The sequence below is a fragment of the Thamnophis sirtalis genome, unplaced genomic scaffold (genome assembly GCF_051295495.1).
Source record: "Thamnophis sirtalis isolate CommonGarterSnake01/CBP01778 unplaced genomic scaffold, rThaSir2_p1.2 scaffold_5, whole genome shotgun sequence".
NCBI lineage: Eukaryota > Metazoa > Chordata > Lepidosauria > Squamata > Natricidae > Thamnophis > Thamnophis sirtalis.
In genome coordinates, this window is record NW_028261385.1 from 111,744,485 (window position 1) to 111,766,638 (window position 22,154).

General features: G+C 40.7%; 1 protein-coding gene across 4 annotated transcripts in view; it reads right to left on the reverse strand.

Moving 5' to 3' along the window:
- HDAC4 (histone deacetylase 4) overlaps positions 1-22,154 on the reverse strand; it is a 278,408-nt gene that overhangs the window by 58,485 nt on the left and 197,769 nt on the right. For all 4 annotated transcript variants that reach the window (XM_087716586.1, XM_087716585.1, XM_087716587.1 and 1 more), the window contains exons 18-19: positions 16,410-16,465; positions 15,668-15,755 (exon numbers count right to left, since the gene is read on the reverse strand). In XM_087716586.1, the coding sequence (XP_087572712.1) occupies positions 15,668-15,755; positions 16,410-16,465 (144 nt within the window). The remainder of the gene's footprint in view (positions 1-15,667; positions 15,756-16,409; positions 16,466-22,154) is intronic.

The following is a 22,154-nucleotide window of genomic DNA, read 5'->3' on the forward strand; positions in this document are numbered from 1 at the left end:
TCCGTGGATGTCTGAACAGCTGAGAGGCGGAATGGGTGCATGCGTGCTGGGTAGGCTACAACGTTCTAGATGGGCCTGATTGCCGCTGCCACTTTTGTGGATGACTGATCAGTGGGGAGGCACATGTGCATTGGACAGCCTTCAGTATCTGGAGCATCTGGGAGGTGAAACAACTGCATGCGGACTGGGCATGTTTTGGCATCTGAGGCAGTCGTATAGTGGGGCCTGCATGGGAAGGGTTAAATGGTGATGGAAGCACTGGGCAGATAGCCCTAACTTCATTTCACAACATTGCTTTTGGTGATGGTGGTGGTCAGTTTGTACCGGAGCAAAGAGGATAAACTTACTACAAACCAGAATTGAGTATTGTGGCATTTTCTTTCCTTGCTAGCTCCCGGAACCTGACATAGAGATGGGAGTAGGGGCTCATATGGAAACATTGAACTTTACTGTGGTGTCAGGCATGGAGAGCCCCCTTTTATTGGATAAACTGGAGAAGGAAGATGTGGGGGAAGTGAATGAGAACTTGAGATCCCTACCCCTAAAACCCTGAGGGAGAAGCCAAGAAGAGAGGTGTGAGTGCGATGAAGGAGTGCTTCAAGAATCTGAATCTGAGTGCCCCAGATTCCTAAAGAATATTGGAACCTACCAGATGTTTTTAGTGAAAAGGGCTCAGACACACTCCCACCCATTGCCCGATTGATTGCTCCATAGAAATCTTTCTTGGGACTAAATTGCCCAAGCCGAAACTGTATTCCATGACCCCCAGAGAATTAGAAGAATTGTAGACAAAATACTAGAGCATGGTTTCATACTGCAAGTGGCTGCCCTGGTGCTGTTTAGGGGGAAGGATGGGTTCCTTTGTTTATGCGTAGATTATCATGGGCTAAATACTGTTTGGGTGGAAAATGTCTACCCATTGGCCCTAATGAAAGATATGCAAGTCTATTTTTACCAAACAGACTTGTGGGAAGCATATTACTGGATTAGGATCAAGGAGGGAGATGAGTGGAAGAAAGCTTTCAATTGTCCTTGGGGGTGCTTCCAATTCTGACTCTTCCCCTTTGGCTGCAGGGATCCCCAGCTGTATTTATGCAGCTGATAAACAAAGTACTGCATGAACCCATAAGGGAGTCCTAGTCTATTTAGATGACATTTTGATTTATTTGAGACCATAGTGAAATGTGAAACTGGTCAGGGCTATGCTCAAAAAACCCTGGGATGCTCAATTGTATGCTAAGCTATCCAAGTGTGAATTTCACCAAAGCAAAATTGACTATTTGGGGTACTGCATTTCCCACGAAGGGATAGAAATAGAGAACAAGTGCAGGCAGTTTTGGAGTGGGCTCCTCCTGTACCCAGAAGCAACTTCAAAGCTTTTCATCCTATGTTTTTCCCAGATAGCCTACCCCATCATCAACTTGAAGACAAAGGGGGAGGAGAAAGCCCAAACCTAGCCAACCACTGAAATCGACAAGGGAATTCCAAGTGGCATTCAAAAAACTCAAATGCCTGTTTGCAGCAGAGCCGATGCTAAAACACCCTGACCAAAATGCTTGTTTGGTTCTTCAAGCAGATATTAGTGATGTGGCGGTGAGGGCAGTGCTGCTGCAGAAAAACAACCAAGAGGTCCTGCAGTCATGTGCATATACCTCTGAAAAATTTATTGAAACTGAGTGCAGGTGGGCAGTTTGGGAAAAAGAGGTGTATGGAGTGCACTGGGCAACCTTGCAGGCATTTTTTGAAAGGAAGCAAAGCCCTGTTTGAGGTGTGGACTGACCACAAAAACTTAGAAGTCCTACCCCCCCCCCCCCGAGGTTATCATCGAAATAAGTTTGCTCAGCTCAGTACTTTAACCCCCTTCTGGGGGGGAGGGGGGGAGAATTTCCTAGCAGGTATTCCTATCCAGATACCACAATGTAACAGTTGCAAGGAGGTCATCAGACCAGTTATCCTATTCTGGCAACTGGCAGCTTCAGTCACAATTAGAGCACAAGCTAAACTCCAAAACCAAGTGGCAGAGGATTTAAAGGGTGCACTAAAAGGGGCACTAGAGAAAGACAAATGGTTCCAAGCCCATAAGAATGAACAAATGATGCAAAATGGCTTAGCCTGGGTACAGGCCAAATTGTATGTCCATGAAAATCAATGCCTAATGGTCTTACGGAAAAAGCACGGGTCAAAAGTAGTAGGGCACTATGGCATTGTCCAAACCTTGCATTTGTTTAATACCAGTTCTGGTGGCCATCATTAAAGGACGTAGAGGGCTATGTGGCCAGCTGCCCAACTTGTAGCTCTACCAAAAGCCATCAGGGGAAATGCCTGGCTCCTCCAGCCAGCACTGGAACCTAAAGGGCCACGGAAGGAAATCTCAATGGACTTTATAGTAGAACTTGCCAAAAGCTTGGGAAATACAGTGATTTGGGTGATAATTGACTTATTTTCTAAACGAGTGCATTTGCCAAAAAATTCCTTCTGATCATACCTTAATGAAAATGTTCATGCAGCATGTATATAGGCTGCATGGTGTCCCAAAGGAATAATATCGGACTGCAGAGTCTCCAATTCACTTTGTGGTTTTGGCAAGAATTCTTAAAACTTAACTCCTCCCTAAAACGAACAGGATATGTGAACGTACAAATAGAGTCTTGGAACAGTACCTCAGATATTACCTTAATTATCAACAGGATAACAGGACAGACCTCCTACTGAGGTTGCTTACAATATCTCCGTACATGGTATAAATGGTAATACAGGATTAACTTCTTTTAAAGTAGCCTCGGGCCAAGACTTTGTATCTATCTCCGAAATGTCCCAGACTACCCACAAACTTCCAGCCTAAAAGAATGGATTTCACAACTACAAAACACCTGACCACTAGTTAGAAAATATCAGGCTGCATCGTCACTGACTTTCATGCTTGCTGCCAGCTGCCATGGAAACGGTGATAGTAGTGAAAGCACTAGGCACTGTGGGGGAAGCATGCAGGAGGGGGAAATAAAATTTCTTAGAAGTGATAAGGAGGTCTAGTCTCAAAGAGGTCAGTTTGGGTTGCTTAAAATTTTCAGGGTCAACTGTCCTGGCTTTAGAATGCATGAAGGAGAAGTGCACCTGGACCAGAGACTTTTAGCGACTTTCCCAAAGCATCTTCTTGGCTGATGATTGAACTCCAGTTGTCTGGCTACTGAGGGGTGGGCTTTGGGGGTGCTTCAATATTTTTCTTCGCACAATTTTGCTTCAGATCTTGCTTGACCATTGCTGTATTCAGTTCATTCCTACTAAAAGTACCTTTTCTCTAAATCTATGGAATCAAGAGTTTTTCTTTCCTACAGATTGAGCGGAGGCAGCCCTGACATTAGGCAAGATCTGCTTTAATGGCCAACACGGAGACTACAGTCTACTGTGAGGACTGAGCATCTAAATGTCCAGCCTGAGAATGAACTGGAGGAGACTGGGGCTAGAGCTGGGTCCCCCCACTAGAGCGTGCCATGCTCAACATTAGGAAAAATGGCTGGGGGAGCTAGACCTCAACGAGGAACCTGTCAGACCCAGATGGTTGTTGAACGTGGGGTGAAAGGAAGACCCAGAGGGTAACTTTTACTCAAGGAAGCAGAGATTCCCACAGATTGGAGTGGTGCAAGGGGAACGGAGCGAGCCTCCTGATAAGAATTTGGAGGATGCCCTGAGCCATGCCCTGTACCTGTTACAAGAGGCAATCGAAAATCAAAGAGCCCAGGAAATTCTTGCTCAGGTGGCAGCTCAAACTCCTCGAGCTGCCTCAAGACAAGTCGTGGATAAAGCTGCTGCAACAGCTTTAACAGCTGGTGACGGCACCAGCAATGCCACTCCATCAGCAGCTGTTGCTGCTGCATGCACAACCCCCTGCAGGAGCTGCCCCTTGGAGACGCTGGGCCTCCCCCTTGAGACTGAAATATAGAGGAGACCCAAAGGAACTGGGGTTCTTTCTGGTGCAAGTTTAGAATGCAGGAGTATGGGGCTGAAATGGGGACTGAGGCAGCCCAAGTAAGATGTGTAATCATGGCTCTTAAAGATGCAGCTGCCAAGTGGATGGTCTTCATAACGACGATGCCCCCAGTAGTGGAACTAAGACCAATTCAATCCTCCCCTCCTGTGCATAAACAAACCCTGAGATCAGCAAAGAGTGAGTCTGGACCTAGTTTGAGGTCCATAATGTGCTTAAAGTGCAGGAAGGAAGGTCACCAAGCTGCAGAGTGCTGATTCACCAAGCCCAGCCTACGCCACACAACTTCTGGGAATAAGCCAGAGAAGCCAGCTCCAAGGACCTGAGAGACAATGCAGAAAGGCGTGGAGGTCATTGAATTCACCCCTGCTGACACAGAGGGGCTGAGAGTTCTGTCCAGTGACTCTGATGATGGCCCCCTGGTAAATCAACATGTAATCCTCATGACCATTCCTGTGGAATTAGTGGTGCCCTAAGTGGTGTCCTGAGAAGAGGATGTTGGCCTTACTGGACTCAGGGTTAGAGATGGGGAAAAAATGGAAAAATTGGGGGGTGGGGACAGGGATTTTCCCCATTTTTTCCCAAAGCTGTTTGGAAAAAACAGGAAAAAATGGGGGAAAACCATGTCTGGAAAAATTGAACTCTTATGTAAATTGGAGGAGGTTTTTTTAAAAAGATTTGGCACAAGGTGGCCAAGAAAGGGGAAGAGATTTTGATGCCCAGAGGCAAGAAAACCAAAGGATAGAAGAAATTGGGGGCAATAACACAGAAGCAACCAAAAGCGAGCCCAGAATTCCCAAAGAGTACTCGGAACTATGAGATGTGTTTAGTGAGAAGGGCTCCAACACGCTCCTACTGCATCAACCCACTGACTGTAATATTGAAATCCTTCCTGGGGCTAAATTCCCAAACTTTACTCAATTACTCCATGCAAGCTAGAAGAGCTCCATCCTTTCATAGATAAAAACCTATAATGTGGATTTATTCAGCTGGCTAGACCGCAAGTGCTTTGGTTAAAGCTGGGTCTCCTTGCAAGGAGAGAGAGTGGGCTTCCCTCTCACCCACATACTTTGCCCTCCCACACATACTATGAACAACCTGGTCAAGGAGAATGAGCACAACAGCAGCAGCAGCCTCAAGGAGGAGGTAAGTGCAGCTCCTTGGGGAAGGCTGGCCAGGGCTGGGCACTTGCCCTCTACTGCCCAGGGCTCCAGGCAGAGATTATTTTGTTATATAATTCTATTTTGATTGTTTAATTTGAAATTTTTATGTTTATATTTTTGTTTACACAGAATAAGAAGTTATTTTACTTTATATTTGTATAAACTATTTTCTTCAGTTTTTTTCTTGTCAATTTTTAACTTTTTCCTCTTTTTGATCCCCTCTCCCCAATTTTTCCTTTTCTGTTTTTTTAATCTCTGAGGGGGAGGGATGGAGGGAAAGGAAGGAAGGAAGGAAGGAATTTCCCCAATGAAACTCAATGGGGAAATTGGTTCAGATGTTGCTCTCGCTCCCACTGTATTTTTGCCACCTCTGGTCATAACTGTTTTGGTAAGAAAGTATCTTTGAAAATATTATTTAACAGTGCGTAGGATGTCTAGTTACATTTTATTAGCTTTGGTATATATCAATTCTAAATGCATATTTTTAAATTTTAATTCTCAAATTTTATGTTTAAAAAGAAGGCTTTTGAGATGCCAGATAAAATAACTGATCTAGGAGAAGAATGGGGTAATAAAAAACATAACATCTATTGTGGCAACAGACAACTCCAGATACAAGAGTAAGCAAGTAAGAAGCATAGGATTAAATATTTACTAAGATTTTGAACTAACAATTCATCAGCATAATCAATTCAATTAGCAAGACCTTACCAATAGTCTGTGAAAGGAATCTTGGAGCCTTAATGGACAACCAGTTAAATAGGAGCTAGCAATGTGCATCGGCAGCCAAAGAAGCCAATGCAATCCAAAATTGCATTAACAGAGGCATACAATCAAGATCAAGTGAGATACTAATACCATTCTATAAAAATTTAGTAAACCACACCTAGAATACTGCATCCAGTTTGGTCACCACACTATAAAAAGATGTTGAGACTCTAGAAAAAGTGCAGAGAAGAGCAATCAGAATGATTAGGGGACTGGAGACTAAAACATATGAAAAACAGTTACAGGAAGTAGGTATGGCTAGTCTAGTGAAGAGAAAGACCAGGGGAGACATGATAGTAGTGTTCCAATATTTGAGGGGCTGCCACAGAGAGGAAAGGGTCAAGTTATTTTCCAACCGAAGGCCAGACAAGGAATAATAGGTGGAAACTGAACAAGGAATCTGAACCTGGAAATAAGGAGAAATTTTCTGACAGTGAGAACAATCAATCAATGGAACAGCTTGCCTTCAGAAGTTGTGGGAGCTTCATCACTGGAGGCTTTCAAGAAGAGATTGGACTGCCATTTGTGAGAAATGGTGTAGGGTCTCCTGCTTGGACTAGATGACCTAAGGTCCTTTCCAACTGTTTATCTGAAATCTGTTAATCAATGAGAATTTAAAGAAGTAGAAAAATATTCTTACTGTTTTTACTGTTTTAATTTTACTATTAAGCGTATGATGTAAACATGACAGAAGTAAACATATATACACAAAAAAATGCCTCTATGGAGGCATTGCGGTGGCCTCATAACTGGATGTCCAATTCAGCTATCCAGGTGATTGCCTTTGGGTTTGCTTCATGCAGATCTTCTAGGGAACCAGAGAGTGCATGTTGTGGGCAATCTTGCATAATATGCTTAATAGTTTGGGTATCAGCACCACAATCACAACAAGGGGAATTTTTCCATTCCCACTGATATAGGGCAGAGGCACTTCTTCCAGTACCACACCTAATTCTTTTCAATTTTGACCATACAAAGCAAGGCAGGTCAAAATCATATGATTTGGTAAAAGGGATCACAAGAATGTACCTTGGACTATTTCTCTCTCCAAGCATTCTCAGGGTTAAACTGGGTAGATGTTAAGTCAACAGCTGTTTTCCAAGCTGGCTTATGATTTCAATCTTGTGATGGGCTGCATCATGGTGAATAGGGAGGGCCTTGTTGTTCAACATCCTTGACCATAACTAAATGAGAGCTTGTTGTCTTCTAATGTACGGTGGTATGATATTGCTAAGTACTGATAACCAGTACACAGGAGTGGGATGCAATGTGCCAGAGATGTCTGGCGTGTTGGATATCTACCATTTTGATGTGAGCACTGTTAAGTCAATCACTGACACAATAGCCAGCTGTGGAATAAAGCCAACGTTGTTGTCCATAGAATGTTAGCATCAGTACCCCATGTTCCAGCCAATCTGTTCAGTAAATTGTTGGGGCTTTTCAATTTTGCAGCTGTATTATTGGAAGGTTAGTGATCTGTCAAGTGTTACCAGTAGGTACTTCAGAGAATTATTACATTCTAAAATACAATTCCAGAACTTTACTGAAGGTTGGATAATTAGAGTACCTATTGGTAAGGTGAAATGTGGCTACCTCTGATTTTATTAGGCTTGGTTGGAGTGGCCATTTCTTGAAATAGTCATTCATCTTCTGAAGATCTTGAGAGAGAATATCCTCTGCATCACTGAAATTGATGCTATCTTTTTTGGATAGACTATCTACTTTGGACTATCTATTCCTATTTATGATATGAAGATATTCAAAAATGATGAAAAAGTGTCTTCTTAGACTTAGCTTGGTTAAGTTTATTATAACAAATTCTTGTAACTTTTTGCAATACTAGAACTTTAGCCCTTCCCAACATAGAGAATTAGGCTATTCTATTATTTGAAAACTTTTCCTCTTTCAAATCATTTTTTAAATTTTGTTTCATGTCACTTGACATTCATTTGAACTTAAATATTATTTAAAAGTTTTAAGTCTCACTGATGGATTTAAGGCAGGTTTATGCTCAAGTATTTAAAGTTCTTAAGTAAATTTTCATACAGCATGAATTAGCAACATTTGGTATAACTTTTTTCTTATTAAAATCAATATGCTTGTCACTGATTAGTTTCTAACGTATCCATTTTAGCCAATCATAAGCCACATTTTATATCATGTTTTCATTATTTTTACTTGACACCACCAGTTTGCCTACTATTTCAATGTCAACTCGCGAAGCATTCTTGATCTGCTCTCGAGTTGCCATAGGCAGGGGGATGGGGAATTGAACATTGCAGCTGCATCGAGGAACTTGCATTTCAGTCAAAACAAAGCACATTCCATCCAGCCACGTCAAGGTCATCTCCACGCAGACCCACAGTGGCCAGAGGGAGGGACTTCTACAACCCATGGAATTGCTCCATTGGTGAATGTGACTGATGACACACCTTGGGGGAAGGGGAAACAGGGTCAGAGCTAAGGCGCGAATTAAGTGAGGTCAGAGTTGGCTTCGCTTGGTACGTGCTGACATGAAGCTCCTAATAAATAACTGGATTTCTTCTGAAGCTCGGCTTGAGGCTCATGATTTAATTAGGGCATTGGTCGGAACCCTGACAGCAAGCCAACTCCCTCAAAGCTAATCAAAACGACCGGGATTCCTGAGCCCCGGCTCCCTGACTGGAGTGCGTGGAGAGAAACTAAGGCTACTAGGGCAGAGAGTGGACTATCCGAAGAGAGCCTGTTCCAGGCGACACAAAAGGTGGCAGAAATTGCTAGACAAGTGGGGCCTGACCTCCTGGTGGCAAGGGAGCAATTAGAGGCTAAGGATAGCATGGGGACCTCAACCCACTCTGCACCAGCAAATAGAAGTATCACCCATGCAGGAAAAAACCCCAAAGGCCACACCAGAACAATTGGCAGCCACCTCTGACAAAACTCCAGAAGCCAAACAGATCCTCAGAGAATATCAAGACCTTGCAGAAATGTCCAGCAAGGCCAAGTGCGACGTCCTACCCTCCCATCGCGAGACGAACTGCACCATCAAAATCATCCCCAAGGTAAAATTACCCAAACCCAAACTGTACACCATGACGCCCTGGGAAATGCAAGAAATTGGCAAATACATAGTCAAAAACCTAGGTTCAGCCAAGCCATGGGTCACAACCCCAGTCCTATTCAAAGAAAAAAAATGGAACTATGAGATTATGTGTGGACTTTAGGGGAATAAAGTGTGTGTGTGTGTGTGTGTTTTGGGTTTCAGGGGGTTCTGTCCAGCACTGAATGCTTGAATGGCAGAGAGAAGTTGAACTTTTTCCCCTTTGTTCACAGAGGAGCTGCTGCTCACTGGCCCCCTTCCACGCTGCCACAGCTCCTCTGAGAAGATTTTTCTGAGAAGAGAAAGTGCTCCGGTCCAGCTGCATCCGAGCTGGTGGAGCGCCTGCAACTGTCCACCCATCACCAGGGAGACAGCCAGTGCAGGTGAGATGCGTGGTTGCTCTGAACGGGTGGGCGAGAAGCTGAAAGCCAGGAAAGGTGGAGTGGTCCCAATTCTGCAGCAAGAGGAGTTTCTGCAAAAGGGAGGGGGAGGGGCAGCCACAGCTTCCAAAGACCTTTTGCTTTTAGCCCTAATCGCCATCAGAGCAGATGTTGCGGGGGGGACAAGGAAAGGGGTCCAAGAAGCCCAGCACACTGCAGATGTAAGTGGTGACTGGCGAAGCGGAGAAGCGGAGGAGAAGTGGAGGGAAATCCCTTGATCATCTTCCTTTGCTCCCTTCCCTGGAGGGAAGACCAACAGGAGGCTCTTTTTAGGGCGTGGGGAGCAGGCTGCATGGTCTCCAGGTTGCACCCTGTTCTTTTAAAAAAATGGTTGAAGTTGGTCCCCCATCCCTCTTGGAGCTCTGCTTGTCCATCCACAATAGATTGCCAGGAAAAAGAAAAGAAAAAGCAGGGAAGGAAGTCTGCAAGATGGTGGTAATACTCTTAAATTGCTTAAGAAAAGAAGATCCATCCAGGAAGCAACTCCCGGGTCTGTTTTCTTTAAGGCACCCACCAGTAGATCTTTGAAATATGTGTGTGTGTGTGTGTGTGTGTGTGTGTGTGTGTGTGTGTGTGTGTGTGTGAATTTCCCCCAAAAGGCTGCGTTACCCCTGCCCATGTGTTTTTCCAGATACTGCAATGGAACAAGAGTGTGGGTGGGTGGGGGGAGGGGGAAGCGGAAGGGGTAGTTGTCCTCTATCAGGCTTGTGTATGAGGAAGGAGAAGCTGCTTCTCTCCCTCAAACCAGCTGGCCTGTTAATTTGAAAATGAGTATTAAAAGAGAAGCACATTTCTGTACATAACGGAAAGGAAAACACCGAGAAGTGTAGAGGAGCTGAGGGGTGTGTGTGAGTCAGGGAATTCCAGACCGGAAAGATTGTTTTGTATTCCAGTTAAACTAGAACTAGTTCTTTGTAAAGAATAAACTTTATCAGTATAAGGAGATGTGTATTCTTCAAGCTTTAATGCAGTTTGCAAAAAAAATAATACCACTGTAGAACATCATTTCTCACCAAAAATGCAATTTAATGGAGAGTAAAGTAAGATTTTATACAGGCAAGAAAAAATGTATAGAATAGGTGGTGCCTGGCTCAACTGGAAGTAACTGTGAGATGGAAACTTATCAAACAGATCCAATCTAGAAATGAGAAATTTCTTGACAGAACAATTAGAGAAATGGGATGCCTTCAGAAATTGTGGGTATACCATCACTGGAGGTTTTTATGAAGAAATTTGTCCATAGTAGTATAGGGTCTCATCTCATGCTTTCCCAGGGGTTGGACTAGAAAACCTCCAAGGTCCCTCCCAACTCTTGTTATTCTTTATAAATCTCTCCACTCAGTCTTACCAAGAGAATGGTGATAAACAATATTTGAAAATGTACAGCAGGGGGTCTTCTGACAGCAAAATCTCATCTTATTGGCTAATATCAAAGGATAGATGACTTTGAAAATGCTTCCTCTCCCACCATAACATGCAAGACGAGGCGAGGACTGGCTGGGAGGGGAGGGGCAAGGAGAAGCCAGGCCATGTGCCCCTCCATGTGAGTAACATCGAGTTGGCCATGCCCACCCAATCACATGACCTTACCCACCTAGTCATGCCCACCCAGTCACATGTCTGCTGAGCCACTCCCACAAAACAGGCCACACCTACAGAATAGGTTCTAAAAAAATTGAAACCCACCACTGGGGTGTGTGTGTGTGTACGCAAACACGCACTTGCACACATTAGCACCTCTATAGTTCCTTGTCCACTTGAATGACATCTTCATCTACACTGAGACCAGGGAGGACCACATACCCCTAGTCTGCCAGGTACTGGAAAAACTTTTTTAAAAAAATATTTTTAATTTTTTTTAAACACAAATAATACAAACACTACATATACAACTGAATACAAAAAAGAGAAAGACAAAAGAAAAAAGGAAAAAAATACATATTACAGTTCACACTCCAGGGGGTGCCCTGGAAGACCTTCCCCCTGTTATATTTCTTAGATATACAATATATTCCAATTGTGCCCTTATACCCTCCAAAACTACATATATTCTTGAGTAGGTTTATTCCCTTTGCCTTCCACCAACATTGATTTTATAAAATCCTCCCATATTCTTTTATAATTATTTACTTTAAACATCCCATTTTAAAGTTTAATTTCTGTTGTTAATTTATCATTTGTTAAATACTCCAAATTTCATTATACCACTCATTTCTTTGAATATCCCAATTTCGTCCCCAATATTTAGCCATCGCTAATCTAGTTGCCATTATCAAATTTAAAATCAATTCCTTTTTTGTTTCATTTATATCCTGTCTTTCCACCAGCAACAATAATGCAATCCTCAGTGCCATCATTAGATTTACATTCAACAGTGCTCTAATTTCTCTAAACACCATGTCCCATATTTTTTGTGCACTATCACAATCCCATCACATATGTTTATATGTTTCAACCTCTTTCTTGCACCTCCAACAAATATTTGTATATTTATCATCTATTTGATTTAATTTACGTGGTGTTAGGTACCACTTCCGTATCACTTTATATCCATTTTCCTTAAATCTAACTGACATATTCTTGTATACTCTTCTATTCCAAGTATTTTTCTAATCATTATCATTTATTTCTCCCAAATCTGATTCCCAAATTAATCTTAAACCTTTTGCCTGCTCTTCTTTCAGTTAATATTTTATATATTTTGCCTATTCTTCCTTTCCCTATATATTCTTTGCTAATTCTCTGCTAAAACGTTTTTTTAGTTGTGTTATATTCTTTATCTTGTTCCAGTCTATATATCTGATTTTCTTTTAGTTTACTAATCCATTATTTCAATTCAATCTTAGGGAATTTCTCCATTTCCACCACTGGTGTTAAAAGAGAGATTCCTGGCATTAGCTAGTATCTCCATTTATTCCATAATTCCATCAAGTTTTTAAAAAAGGGATTTTGTATCCTCTAATAATTTTTTGAATACACTTTTTAGGATATTTCTATAGGATCACCTATTTCCCTTAGCTCTTTCAACTCCATATCCCTCATATTAAATCTCTAGTTACTACTATAATATCTGGGACCACGTTTAATTGATTAGCTACCCAATAATTTCTAATATTTGGAAGACCTACCCCCCCTTTTTAATGGTTTATACCATAATGCTTTATTTATTCTTGCTCTCTTACCTCCATTATAATACACCTCCAGCAGCCTCTGTATTTGCTTTAATTCTTGATCCGAGAATTTAATTAGGATCATCCAAAACAAAAAAATTTTTTTTTGTAAAACTTTCATTTTTATCATTGCAATTCTTCCAAACCAGGATAATTTTACTTTCTGATATTTACCTATTTTATCTTTTATATCTTTCTTTAGCTTTTCATAATTTATTTTCTTTAACTTTTATAATATCTTTTGGGATATCAATACCTAAATATGTAATACTATCTACTATTTCTAGTTTATCTTTTCTTTCAATATCTTCACTTCTTTACTATGGTTATATAACATCATTTCTGATTTTCCCCACTCTATTTGTAATCCACTATATTTCCCAAATTCATTCACTTGTAAATATATGTAAATAATGTATCTTCTGCAAATAAATTTATTTTAGTTTTTTTCTGTACTCCAATCCCTTCAATCAATGAATCTTCCCTAATTACATTTGCCAAAACCTCCATCAATAATGCAAATAGAACTGGGGATAAAGGGCAACCTGTCTCATTCCCCAGCTTAAGGTTACTGTCTCTGTAACACCATCATTGGCTATAAAAACCAATTTTGTTGTATTTAAGTACAATTACAATAAAGATTATACAATACTCGCTTTATTTTCTAAATATAGTTGATTTTCATAATTTTTATAAATCAACTAAATATAGTTGACATGTCTAAATTTTTTATCAAAACCTAACTTCTCTATAAATATCTTTAATGTAGGCCATTCTACACAATCAAAAGTGTGGCCACTTCGGGTTCCTAAAGGCTTTACGCTTAATTTGGTGGCCAGGCATAAAGAAAGACATGGATAGTTATGTGAAAAGTTGCACCATCTGCGCCATGATGAAAAAACAACCAGGAACCCCCCCTCACCCCCCCCCCCCCAGACTTTTGCAACCAGTGGCAGAGCCAACAACACCATAGGACGAAATCGCAATGGACTTTATAGTGGAGTTGCCAAAGAATAGAGGGAACACTTTGCTCTGGACTGTGATAGACTTATTCTCCAAACAGGCACACTTCATACCCTGCAGCAGACTACCTTCAGCCCACCAGCTAGCCAAACTGTTCCTAAAGCACATCTACTACCTGCACCGAGTGCCACAAAGAATTGTCTCAGACAGAGGGCTCCAGTTCAAGGAGGGAGTTCCTGCAATCCATTGGGTCATTCCAGGGCCTTAGCTTGGCCTTTCATCTGAGCACCAATGGGGGTGGGGGGAAAGAGACTGAATGCCAGTAGAACGGTACCTGAGGTGTTATGTGAACTATCAGCAGTTGAGACTCATGATTTAATTAGGGAATCAGTTGGAACCCTGACATTCAATATGTTTTAAATAGCTTTTACTTTCTTTCTTTTTTGCTCAACTTATGTCAGTAGTTATTCCCCACTGAAGAATAAAGCTAGAAGATAAAGAGAGAAGTAGGGGAGAGGTAAGGGAAGAAGGAAGGGAAAGGAGACTAGGAAAGAAGAAAGTAGAGAAGGGAGGGGAAGAAAGGAAGAGAGGAGAGGAAATGAGAGGAAGAAAGATAGAGAAGAGGAGAGGAAGATGGAAGGGTGAAGGAGAGAAAGAGAGAGGGTAGGAAGGGGAAGAGAGTAGGAGAGGTAAGGGAAGAAGGAAGGGAAAGGAGGAAGGAAGAAAGTAGAGAAGGGAGGGAGAGGGAAATGAAAGGGAGAAGAAGGTCAAAACAGGTGAGAGATGGTAAACAAAGCAACCCAAATGAAATATTATAATTCTATAAATGGAATGACAACTATATAAGAACCATGAATGTAAAAAAAGAATAATAACTATGTGAATGTATACCTATAATTGTATATAGAGAACAAAAAAAATGTATATAAAAAAAGAATAAAGCTTTTGTAATTGAAAGGGAAATACTCTCCAGTGTCAATGTAAATCTGCTGAATTGGGAGTTCTTATCTACTAAACAAAAACAATAGTAGAAAAGATGGTTCCTTTATTCTGATTACCCCAATTGACATGTTTGTTACTTGGCAGTTTTGCATCACCCCTCATGCTGCATTATAAAATCTCCAGAACCATAAAGCCTATAAATTTAAAATATGGCACATATGTTCCTCTGGCTTAGAAAAGATTTTTAGAAATGATCATCAGAGCATTAGTATTTCTTATATTATTATTAACATGCCCTGATGCTAAGGAGTTAGATAACCTGAAGAAGTTAGATAACCTTCCAACTTGAAAATAACTCTGTTCCAATTGCCACGTGGGTGTGACCAGCGTGTGACTCATCCGGCCTGTTGTCTGGGAGTTTGGAGAGGAGCCTGAGGGAGAGAAGGGGATAGGATAGGGGAGGATTCTGTGGGGCAAATCTAAGGGAGAGAAAGGGATAGGATAGGGGAGGATTCTGTGGGGCAAGCCTGAGGGACAGAAGGGGGATAGGATAGGAGACATTTCTGTGCAGCAAACCTGAGGGAGAGAAGGGAACCGGATAGGGGAGGTTTCTGTGAGGCAAAACTGAGGGAGAGAAGGGGCTAGGATAGGGGAAGACTCTGTTGGGCAAGGCTGAGGGAGAGAAGGGTATAGGATAGGAGACGTTTCTGTGGAGCAAACCTGAGTGAGAGAAAGGGATAGGATAGGGGAGGCTTCTGTGGGGCAAGCCTAAGGGAGAGAAGGGGAGAAGAGAGGCCAATCATAACTACTCATTAATTTTCAAGCTGTAAGTGTCAATTTATCAAGCCCGATCACATAGTTTTGTAGCGGAGCACGGGTATTCAGCTAGCAATTTAATATTCTTAGAAAGTTTTAATGTTTTCCTTGAAAGTTTACTGAGATTTTGTCAATTTTGCATTTTGTGCCTATTCTTCAGGTATGGCTAGCTGGCAATGTAATTGTGAACAGGACAATATGCAAAAATTAAAAAATGGGACTGTATCATGGTCAGAAATGGAGTCTGTGAAAATGGGCCTGGCAGCTACAAAGAAGGATACCCAGAGGGCTCCTCCTGTTCAATCTAAAGGTAATATATTTAAAATAAATTTTTGTTCACTTACCCAATCCACTATGAGGATTTTGTTCACATTCAGTCTCTGCTGGAGAAGTTTGGCAGAAATGGCTACAGAGTTAAAATAGCAAAAACCCCTAAAAGGAAATGGAATTTATAAAAGTATGAAATTCTGAATACAAGCTTCAAAAATCTTTCTATGGTAACAACAGTTTTACATTTTTGTTAGTTGCTATTCAACATATAGACAGGCCTATTTCCAGTATACACTGTTAATTAAATTATACAATTATATTTTATGTATTAAAAATACCAACAATCAAACCAGTTTTGGTCAATATGACAAATTATTGTTTTAAATCCCGACAACACTTAATTGACCAATAGTTCAAATCTTGTCAGAATTCTGTTTTCATCTACAACTTTTTGCTGGCAGCTACAATTTACAAAATATTATTTTCAATAACCAAAAAACCATAGCAGTTAAGAAGTCAACACAGAAATGCTGCCAGAAAGACAAAGCTAAATTTTCATGGTGTCTTATTTATAGCTTTATTTCCCAAACTAACTGGAAAATTGTTTAAATATTTGGCATTTCTGAAGGTGTGAAATGGATGCTTTAACTTTCTGCAAGGCTTATGGCACCCAGTTTGTCCTTAACTCCACCCTAAACTGTCCAACTGCTAAAACAAAGCCCCCTCCCTTCAAAGGCTGTTCTGGAACATTACAAGAAACCAATACATTGCCCATCTAAGTGAAAATTCCCAGTCCAAATACAGTCACATACTCACATAGGGGTACTTTCTTCTGCATGGTGACCAGGAGGTCGAACTACAGCAAATCCATTCTATTAAATGGAAGCCAAACAAACAAACAAACGATTTGAAAGATTAGACACTAAAAGCCGACATATTTTTCAAGCATGTAAAGTTGCAAAGTTACTGGATTGTTTCTGAAGTATACAGATAGTCTTTATGGCAATTTATAACTATTGAGTGCAGAACTTTGGTAATTAAGTTACTGTGGTTGTAAGCTGAATAACCATGTGACCAGACTTGATTTTATAACCATTTTTATGATGGTTGTTAAGCAAGTCACTGTTGTTAAGTGATTTAACAACACAGACTTATAAACCTGAGTCCAGCTTATCCAAAATCCAGCTTTGCCATCTTCTGGCCATTTTTTTGCCAGAAGATGACAAAAAATGTTGCGAAATGGAATCATGTGGCCCCAGGACACTGCAACCAATTGTAAATGTGAGGCAATTGCCAAGTGCCTGAAATGTTATGATCTGACCATGGGGATTGGTGCAACAACCTTAACAGAGGACAGATTAAGTAAAATTTTCCAAAGCCATTGTAACTTTTAAAACTGTGATTAGGTGACTAGTTCCAAGTTGTATTGGTTCAGAGGAGGAACCCATACTGATATTCCAGAAATGGGTAGCTCCCAGTTTGGCCTGGTTCAGTCGAACCAGTAGTGGAATTGTGGCCTGGATCGCAGAACTGGTAGCAACCCAGGCTCGCCACACCCCTGGACCAGTTCCCTGATCTGTTATGCCATTGCCTGCATGTTTCTGTGCATGCACAGAACAATATTTAGTAAACTGTGCATGTGCCAGCAATGCACGGTCAGCGCGCATGCGAGATAAGTGAACAGTCACGCACAAAGCGCACACAAAGCAAACTCGTACCAACCAGTATAGGAACCCATCCCTGTGGTATTCACATAAATCATGAAATAAGCTGCCATAATTGTCTCAAACTCAAAGGTGTTTTTTTTCTTCAAAAGCACCTGGAATTGGAAATGGAAGAAGAATAAAACATTTCACTTCTCATTCAATAATCTTCATCAGTTCTGTTGGTGGGGGGGATAAAAGGATAGGTACTGATAATTTAGACTGGGGAATGGAAGAACAGATTCTGATAGGATGGTAGGGAGTGGAAGGGAAGGATTGTATTCCTTTGCCTTCATCTGGTAGTTAACAATCTCTCTGAGAACTGTTTCTTGGGAGAGCTCTCAGGCTCACCTGAAACAGAGTGCAATTGGTTGTGGAATCTTCTTGGAACTTCTGCAAGGGCTGCAATGTAAACTGGAAATAGGTGGTGTCTTATTCCTTTCCCCTCTGTTGAAGGGAAGTGTTCAATTCTAAAATAGACGATAATAAAATTATCCTTTTTTCAAACCAATGCTCCTCTCTATCCAAAATGTAGCCTTTGCTGTCTTCAAAAGTGTGACATTTGTTTTTCAAATGCAGATGGACTGTTGAATCTTGTCCTGATGGGTTTGATCTCCTATGTTGTACCATGTGCTTGTGAAATGGTTGTTTTGTTTCATCAATGTACAGATCTGCACATGTTTCGCTGCATTATATTGCATATATTACATTGCTGTTTGTGTCTGGGTGTTCTATCCTTGGGGTGGACAAGCTTCTGACTTAGTGTATTCTTGGGTTTAAAGTATATACTGTATGTATGTTGTGTTGGTTAAAAATCCCCTTGAGCTTTTTAGATATTCCTGCTACATATGGCGTGACAATGTTGCTATGTTTGTTGTTTTCTTCTTTGTCTGTAATGGAGAAGCTCTTGCTGGATCTTTTTTTTTCTTTATTTGATGAAAGCCCAATTAGGATAACCACAGGTTCTGAGGGATTCCTTAATGTGTTTTAGTTCTTTTTCTTTTCCCTCTTTATTATAGGCAAACTTTCAACCCAATGGTTTCAGGTTTTGAACACTCACATTTTGTGGTCCAGTGGGTGATAAGAATCAAACTATGAATACTGAGCTCTGTGCATGGGTTTTCTATAAACTTCAATGTTAAGGCTACTGTCTTTAATGTGCACTGCACATTCCAGGAAGGCCAGACTGTTTTCTTCCTGTGTGAACATATTTGTCCACTGACTTGATGTGTTTGGTGAATGTTTCCACTTCCTGTGTTTTAATATTGATTCTTAAATCATCCACATACCTATACCAGTGAGTGTGTGGAAATCCTGTGAAGGAGTTTAGTGCTTTGGTTTCTACCTCTTCCATGTAGAGACTGGCAACAATGGGAGATTGGCACATATGTGGTCTGGGCTGAGGTTAATTCTGTTGCTAATGTGCTGTCTTGCACCAGACATCTCATATATCATAAGAAACCATATTTTCATCTGAATCCAATTTTAGTTTTCAAACCTTGGTGGCAAAGTCCTGTGAATTGTTGATGAGATGGATGTTGTTGTCAATCACAGGGGCTAATAAGGTGTTTAAATGTTTCACAATGTTGAATGCCAATTGTCAGAGCTAATGCTGCTGACAATTGGCATTTTCTCTTTGGGGATTTTGGGGAGTCAATATATGCATGGAGTGGCTTCCCCAGGGTAAAGGCTGGGCAGGATATTGTGGCTTGTCAATGACATTGTCCTTCAGTAGTAGTTGCAGGAAATTGATTATCTTTTTCTTATAGCTGTTGGTAGGATCTCTCTTCAGAGTCTCATATGTGTCCTTCAAAAAATTGTTTATCTTGGCCTCTATGTCCTTCATCAGCTGGCAAGATGATGATGTTTGGTTCTCCCTAGAGATGTCACTGCTCTCCTTTCTTGAATTGTGAGATTGGAGAGGATTGTTTTGGCACTGGTGAGGGCTGCAAATACCATCACCCTTAATTGTTCTGCCTCTGGTTCTGGTAGTTTATTGTTCCTGATAGCTGACTCTGTGGCTGTGATGGGATCTACAATTGGTAACTGTTCTGATTACCACAAAATTTAGTCCTTTGGATAATACATTCTTTTCTGTTGGAGTAAATGCTCTGTCAGACAGATTTCTCACCTATCAACCAGTTCTTTGAGATGTGTCACTGTCCTCTCTCATCTGGATTGATTCTTCTGTTTTGTGTGCTTTTTCTTGTCAAAATTGTAGGGTAGAAAAGCTTCCTTCCTTCCTTCCCTCCCTCCCTTTTCTTTCTTTCTCCCTCCCCTCCCCCTCTTATAATCCTGTGCTAGTTGCGCCTTCTTTGTAAATTCTCTGATCTCCTCCAATACTTCTGTTGGAAGAAGTGATTTCAGTTTTTGATATTTGTGTTCCACTTTCTCTTTCAAAATTTCAGTTGTAAAATTCTGTTGAACATTATTGATCACGCGCACAGGTTGATGGGGATGAATCTGTGTTGTCTGCATCTCAAACTGAAGCATCATGAAGAGTCTGTGCTCATCTCAAACTGAATAATCTATCTCCAGTTTACAACACAGCGGTTGCCGCAGTTCCAAAAAGATTCCACAACTAATTGACTTCCTCAAAGAAAAAAAATAGTCCAATTGCCTTTTGAAGAAGAAAAAACAGCTTTGAGACAACTATGATCTGGATGATTGAGAATCTCCACAGACATCAACACTGTACCATCAGCCTAATATTTTCATCTGGACTAATGTTGTTTGTTTTTTACTTGTTCAAAAAATTATATTTTAGTTTACACCCCTAAATAGACAGATTATATAATACTGGTTAAATAAATATATGTGGATCCTTAATATTTATTTCTGCATCTTCTTCAAGAAGAGCAACAATGTGATACAAATGGAAGAAGTGTGAGTTGGAAATGCTCTGAGGGCTGCAAAATGGAAGCAGGGATCCATGACCTTCCTGTCCCTTTCATAACTGAATTGTGTCCTCATTATGCCAGAAGGAAGTAAGCTTGCTTGTACCTATGCTAGGCAAATGGTGAAAATAATATTGTTAGACAAACTGGGAGTAGACACAAAGCCATAAAAGAACTACAAAAGACTTTCTTTTATTCAATATATAAAATGGGCATGTGTCACATATCTAAAGAATAAAGTACCAGTTTTAGTGAATCAAATGGACATTTTAAAAAGGACTGGAAAGTGACAATGTTTCTGAGATGGAAGTCAGCCTCTGGAAGAAAATTAATGTCTGGACAAAATGTTCTCTGTTTTGAAGTCAGGGCTGAAGTACTCAGAAATGCTGCCTTAAAAATCAAAACACAAAGGATTGAAGAATCATATGAACTGAGATACAAAAATAAAAAAATACAATGTGAAGTCAAGAAATTGTCTTTCATACAACTTCCTAACACTTAAATGAGTAAAGATGGTAACTCCTGAATAGGAGCACTATGAAGAATCACCTTGTCTTCTCTGGAAAGAAAAGACAGGGTGAGGCTTCATAGTCAGAAGCAACAGTTTGGACAATTGAGATGTTTTATAACTGCAAAGCTTGGTTGTCTCTTAAAAAAAAGAGGGAGTACCTTTACAAATCACTGCCATTTTGACTTAAGGATCATTAGAATGCACTATATCTTATTTCTAATGAAGTTATGGATAAATTATGGATATCATGTCTCAGTGAGTTATGGGGGAATACAGAACAACCTTCTGGGTCATTTATGGAAGAACATGTTCTCTGTTAACATGTTGCCAACATGCACCTGCTATAGTGCTTTGGACATTAATTATTGAGTTTGAAGGCAAGTAAGTGTAAGGTAACAGAATGGTCACTCAACATACATTATATTCAGCACTCTAGAGATGAACTAGAGACTTTTGATGACAAAATAATATGGAATTTGGTCCACAATTATCTAGATCTATAACAACTGCAACAACCCCTGTCAAAATTTGACAAGAAAATTTTCAATAGTCACCATCTTGAATCCAAAGCTACAGTTGGAAAGTGGAAGATGCTCATTCAGATGCCAGAGAAAAGTACTCAACTTGATTGCTCTCCTCTGGACTTGCTCCACTTTGTCAATGTAAAACATGGTGCTGCAAATATTTTAAATGTGGTCTGTCTTCCACAGAATAAAGAGGAACAATAGCTTATCTTGATTTCTGTTGATGTAACCTAGTATTTCATTTAGGTTTTTTTGCAACTGCATCACACTCTTGGCTCAGATTCAGCTTGTGATTTCCCATGTTGCTGAATCTTTCATACACACTGCTGCCCATTATGGTCCCTCCCTTCCCCAGTTTGGATGACACGGTCTTTAGTAATTAATCAATTAATTATTTCATATATTGGTCACCCATCTTACCACAGGGTAACTCTGGGCAGCTTAACTCTCTCTCTCTCTCTCCCCCTCCCTCCACTAAACACATACACTATATAGAGTAAAAAGTAAATGAGTCCCTGTGGATTTTACTCTAAAAGTCATTGTTGATTATAGGAGATGGTGCTCATCTCCATTTCAAGGGCATTAAGCCAGCGCTATCCAAAGACATTTGTGTGGTCATGTCCCCAGCATGTCATAGAGTGCTGTTACCCCCATACATAGATACATAGACATACACATATGCAAAACACACACACACACACACACACACCATAGGTGGTATATAGAAGGTTCTGACCAGTTCTGGAGAACCTATAGCAGAAATTTTGAGTAGTTCAGAGAACCGGTAAATACCACTTCTGACTGGCTCTGCCCCCATCTCCGAGTCCCAGCTGATAGGAAGGGAATGGGGATTTTGCAATAACCTTCCCCTGGAGTGGGGAGGGAATGAGGATTTTGCAGTAACTTTTCACTGGAGTGGGGAGGGA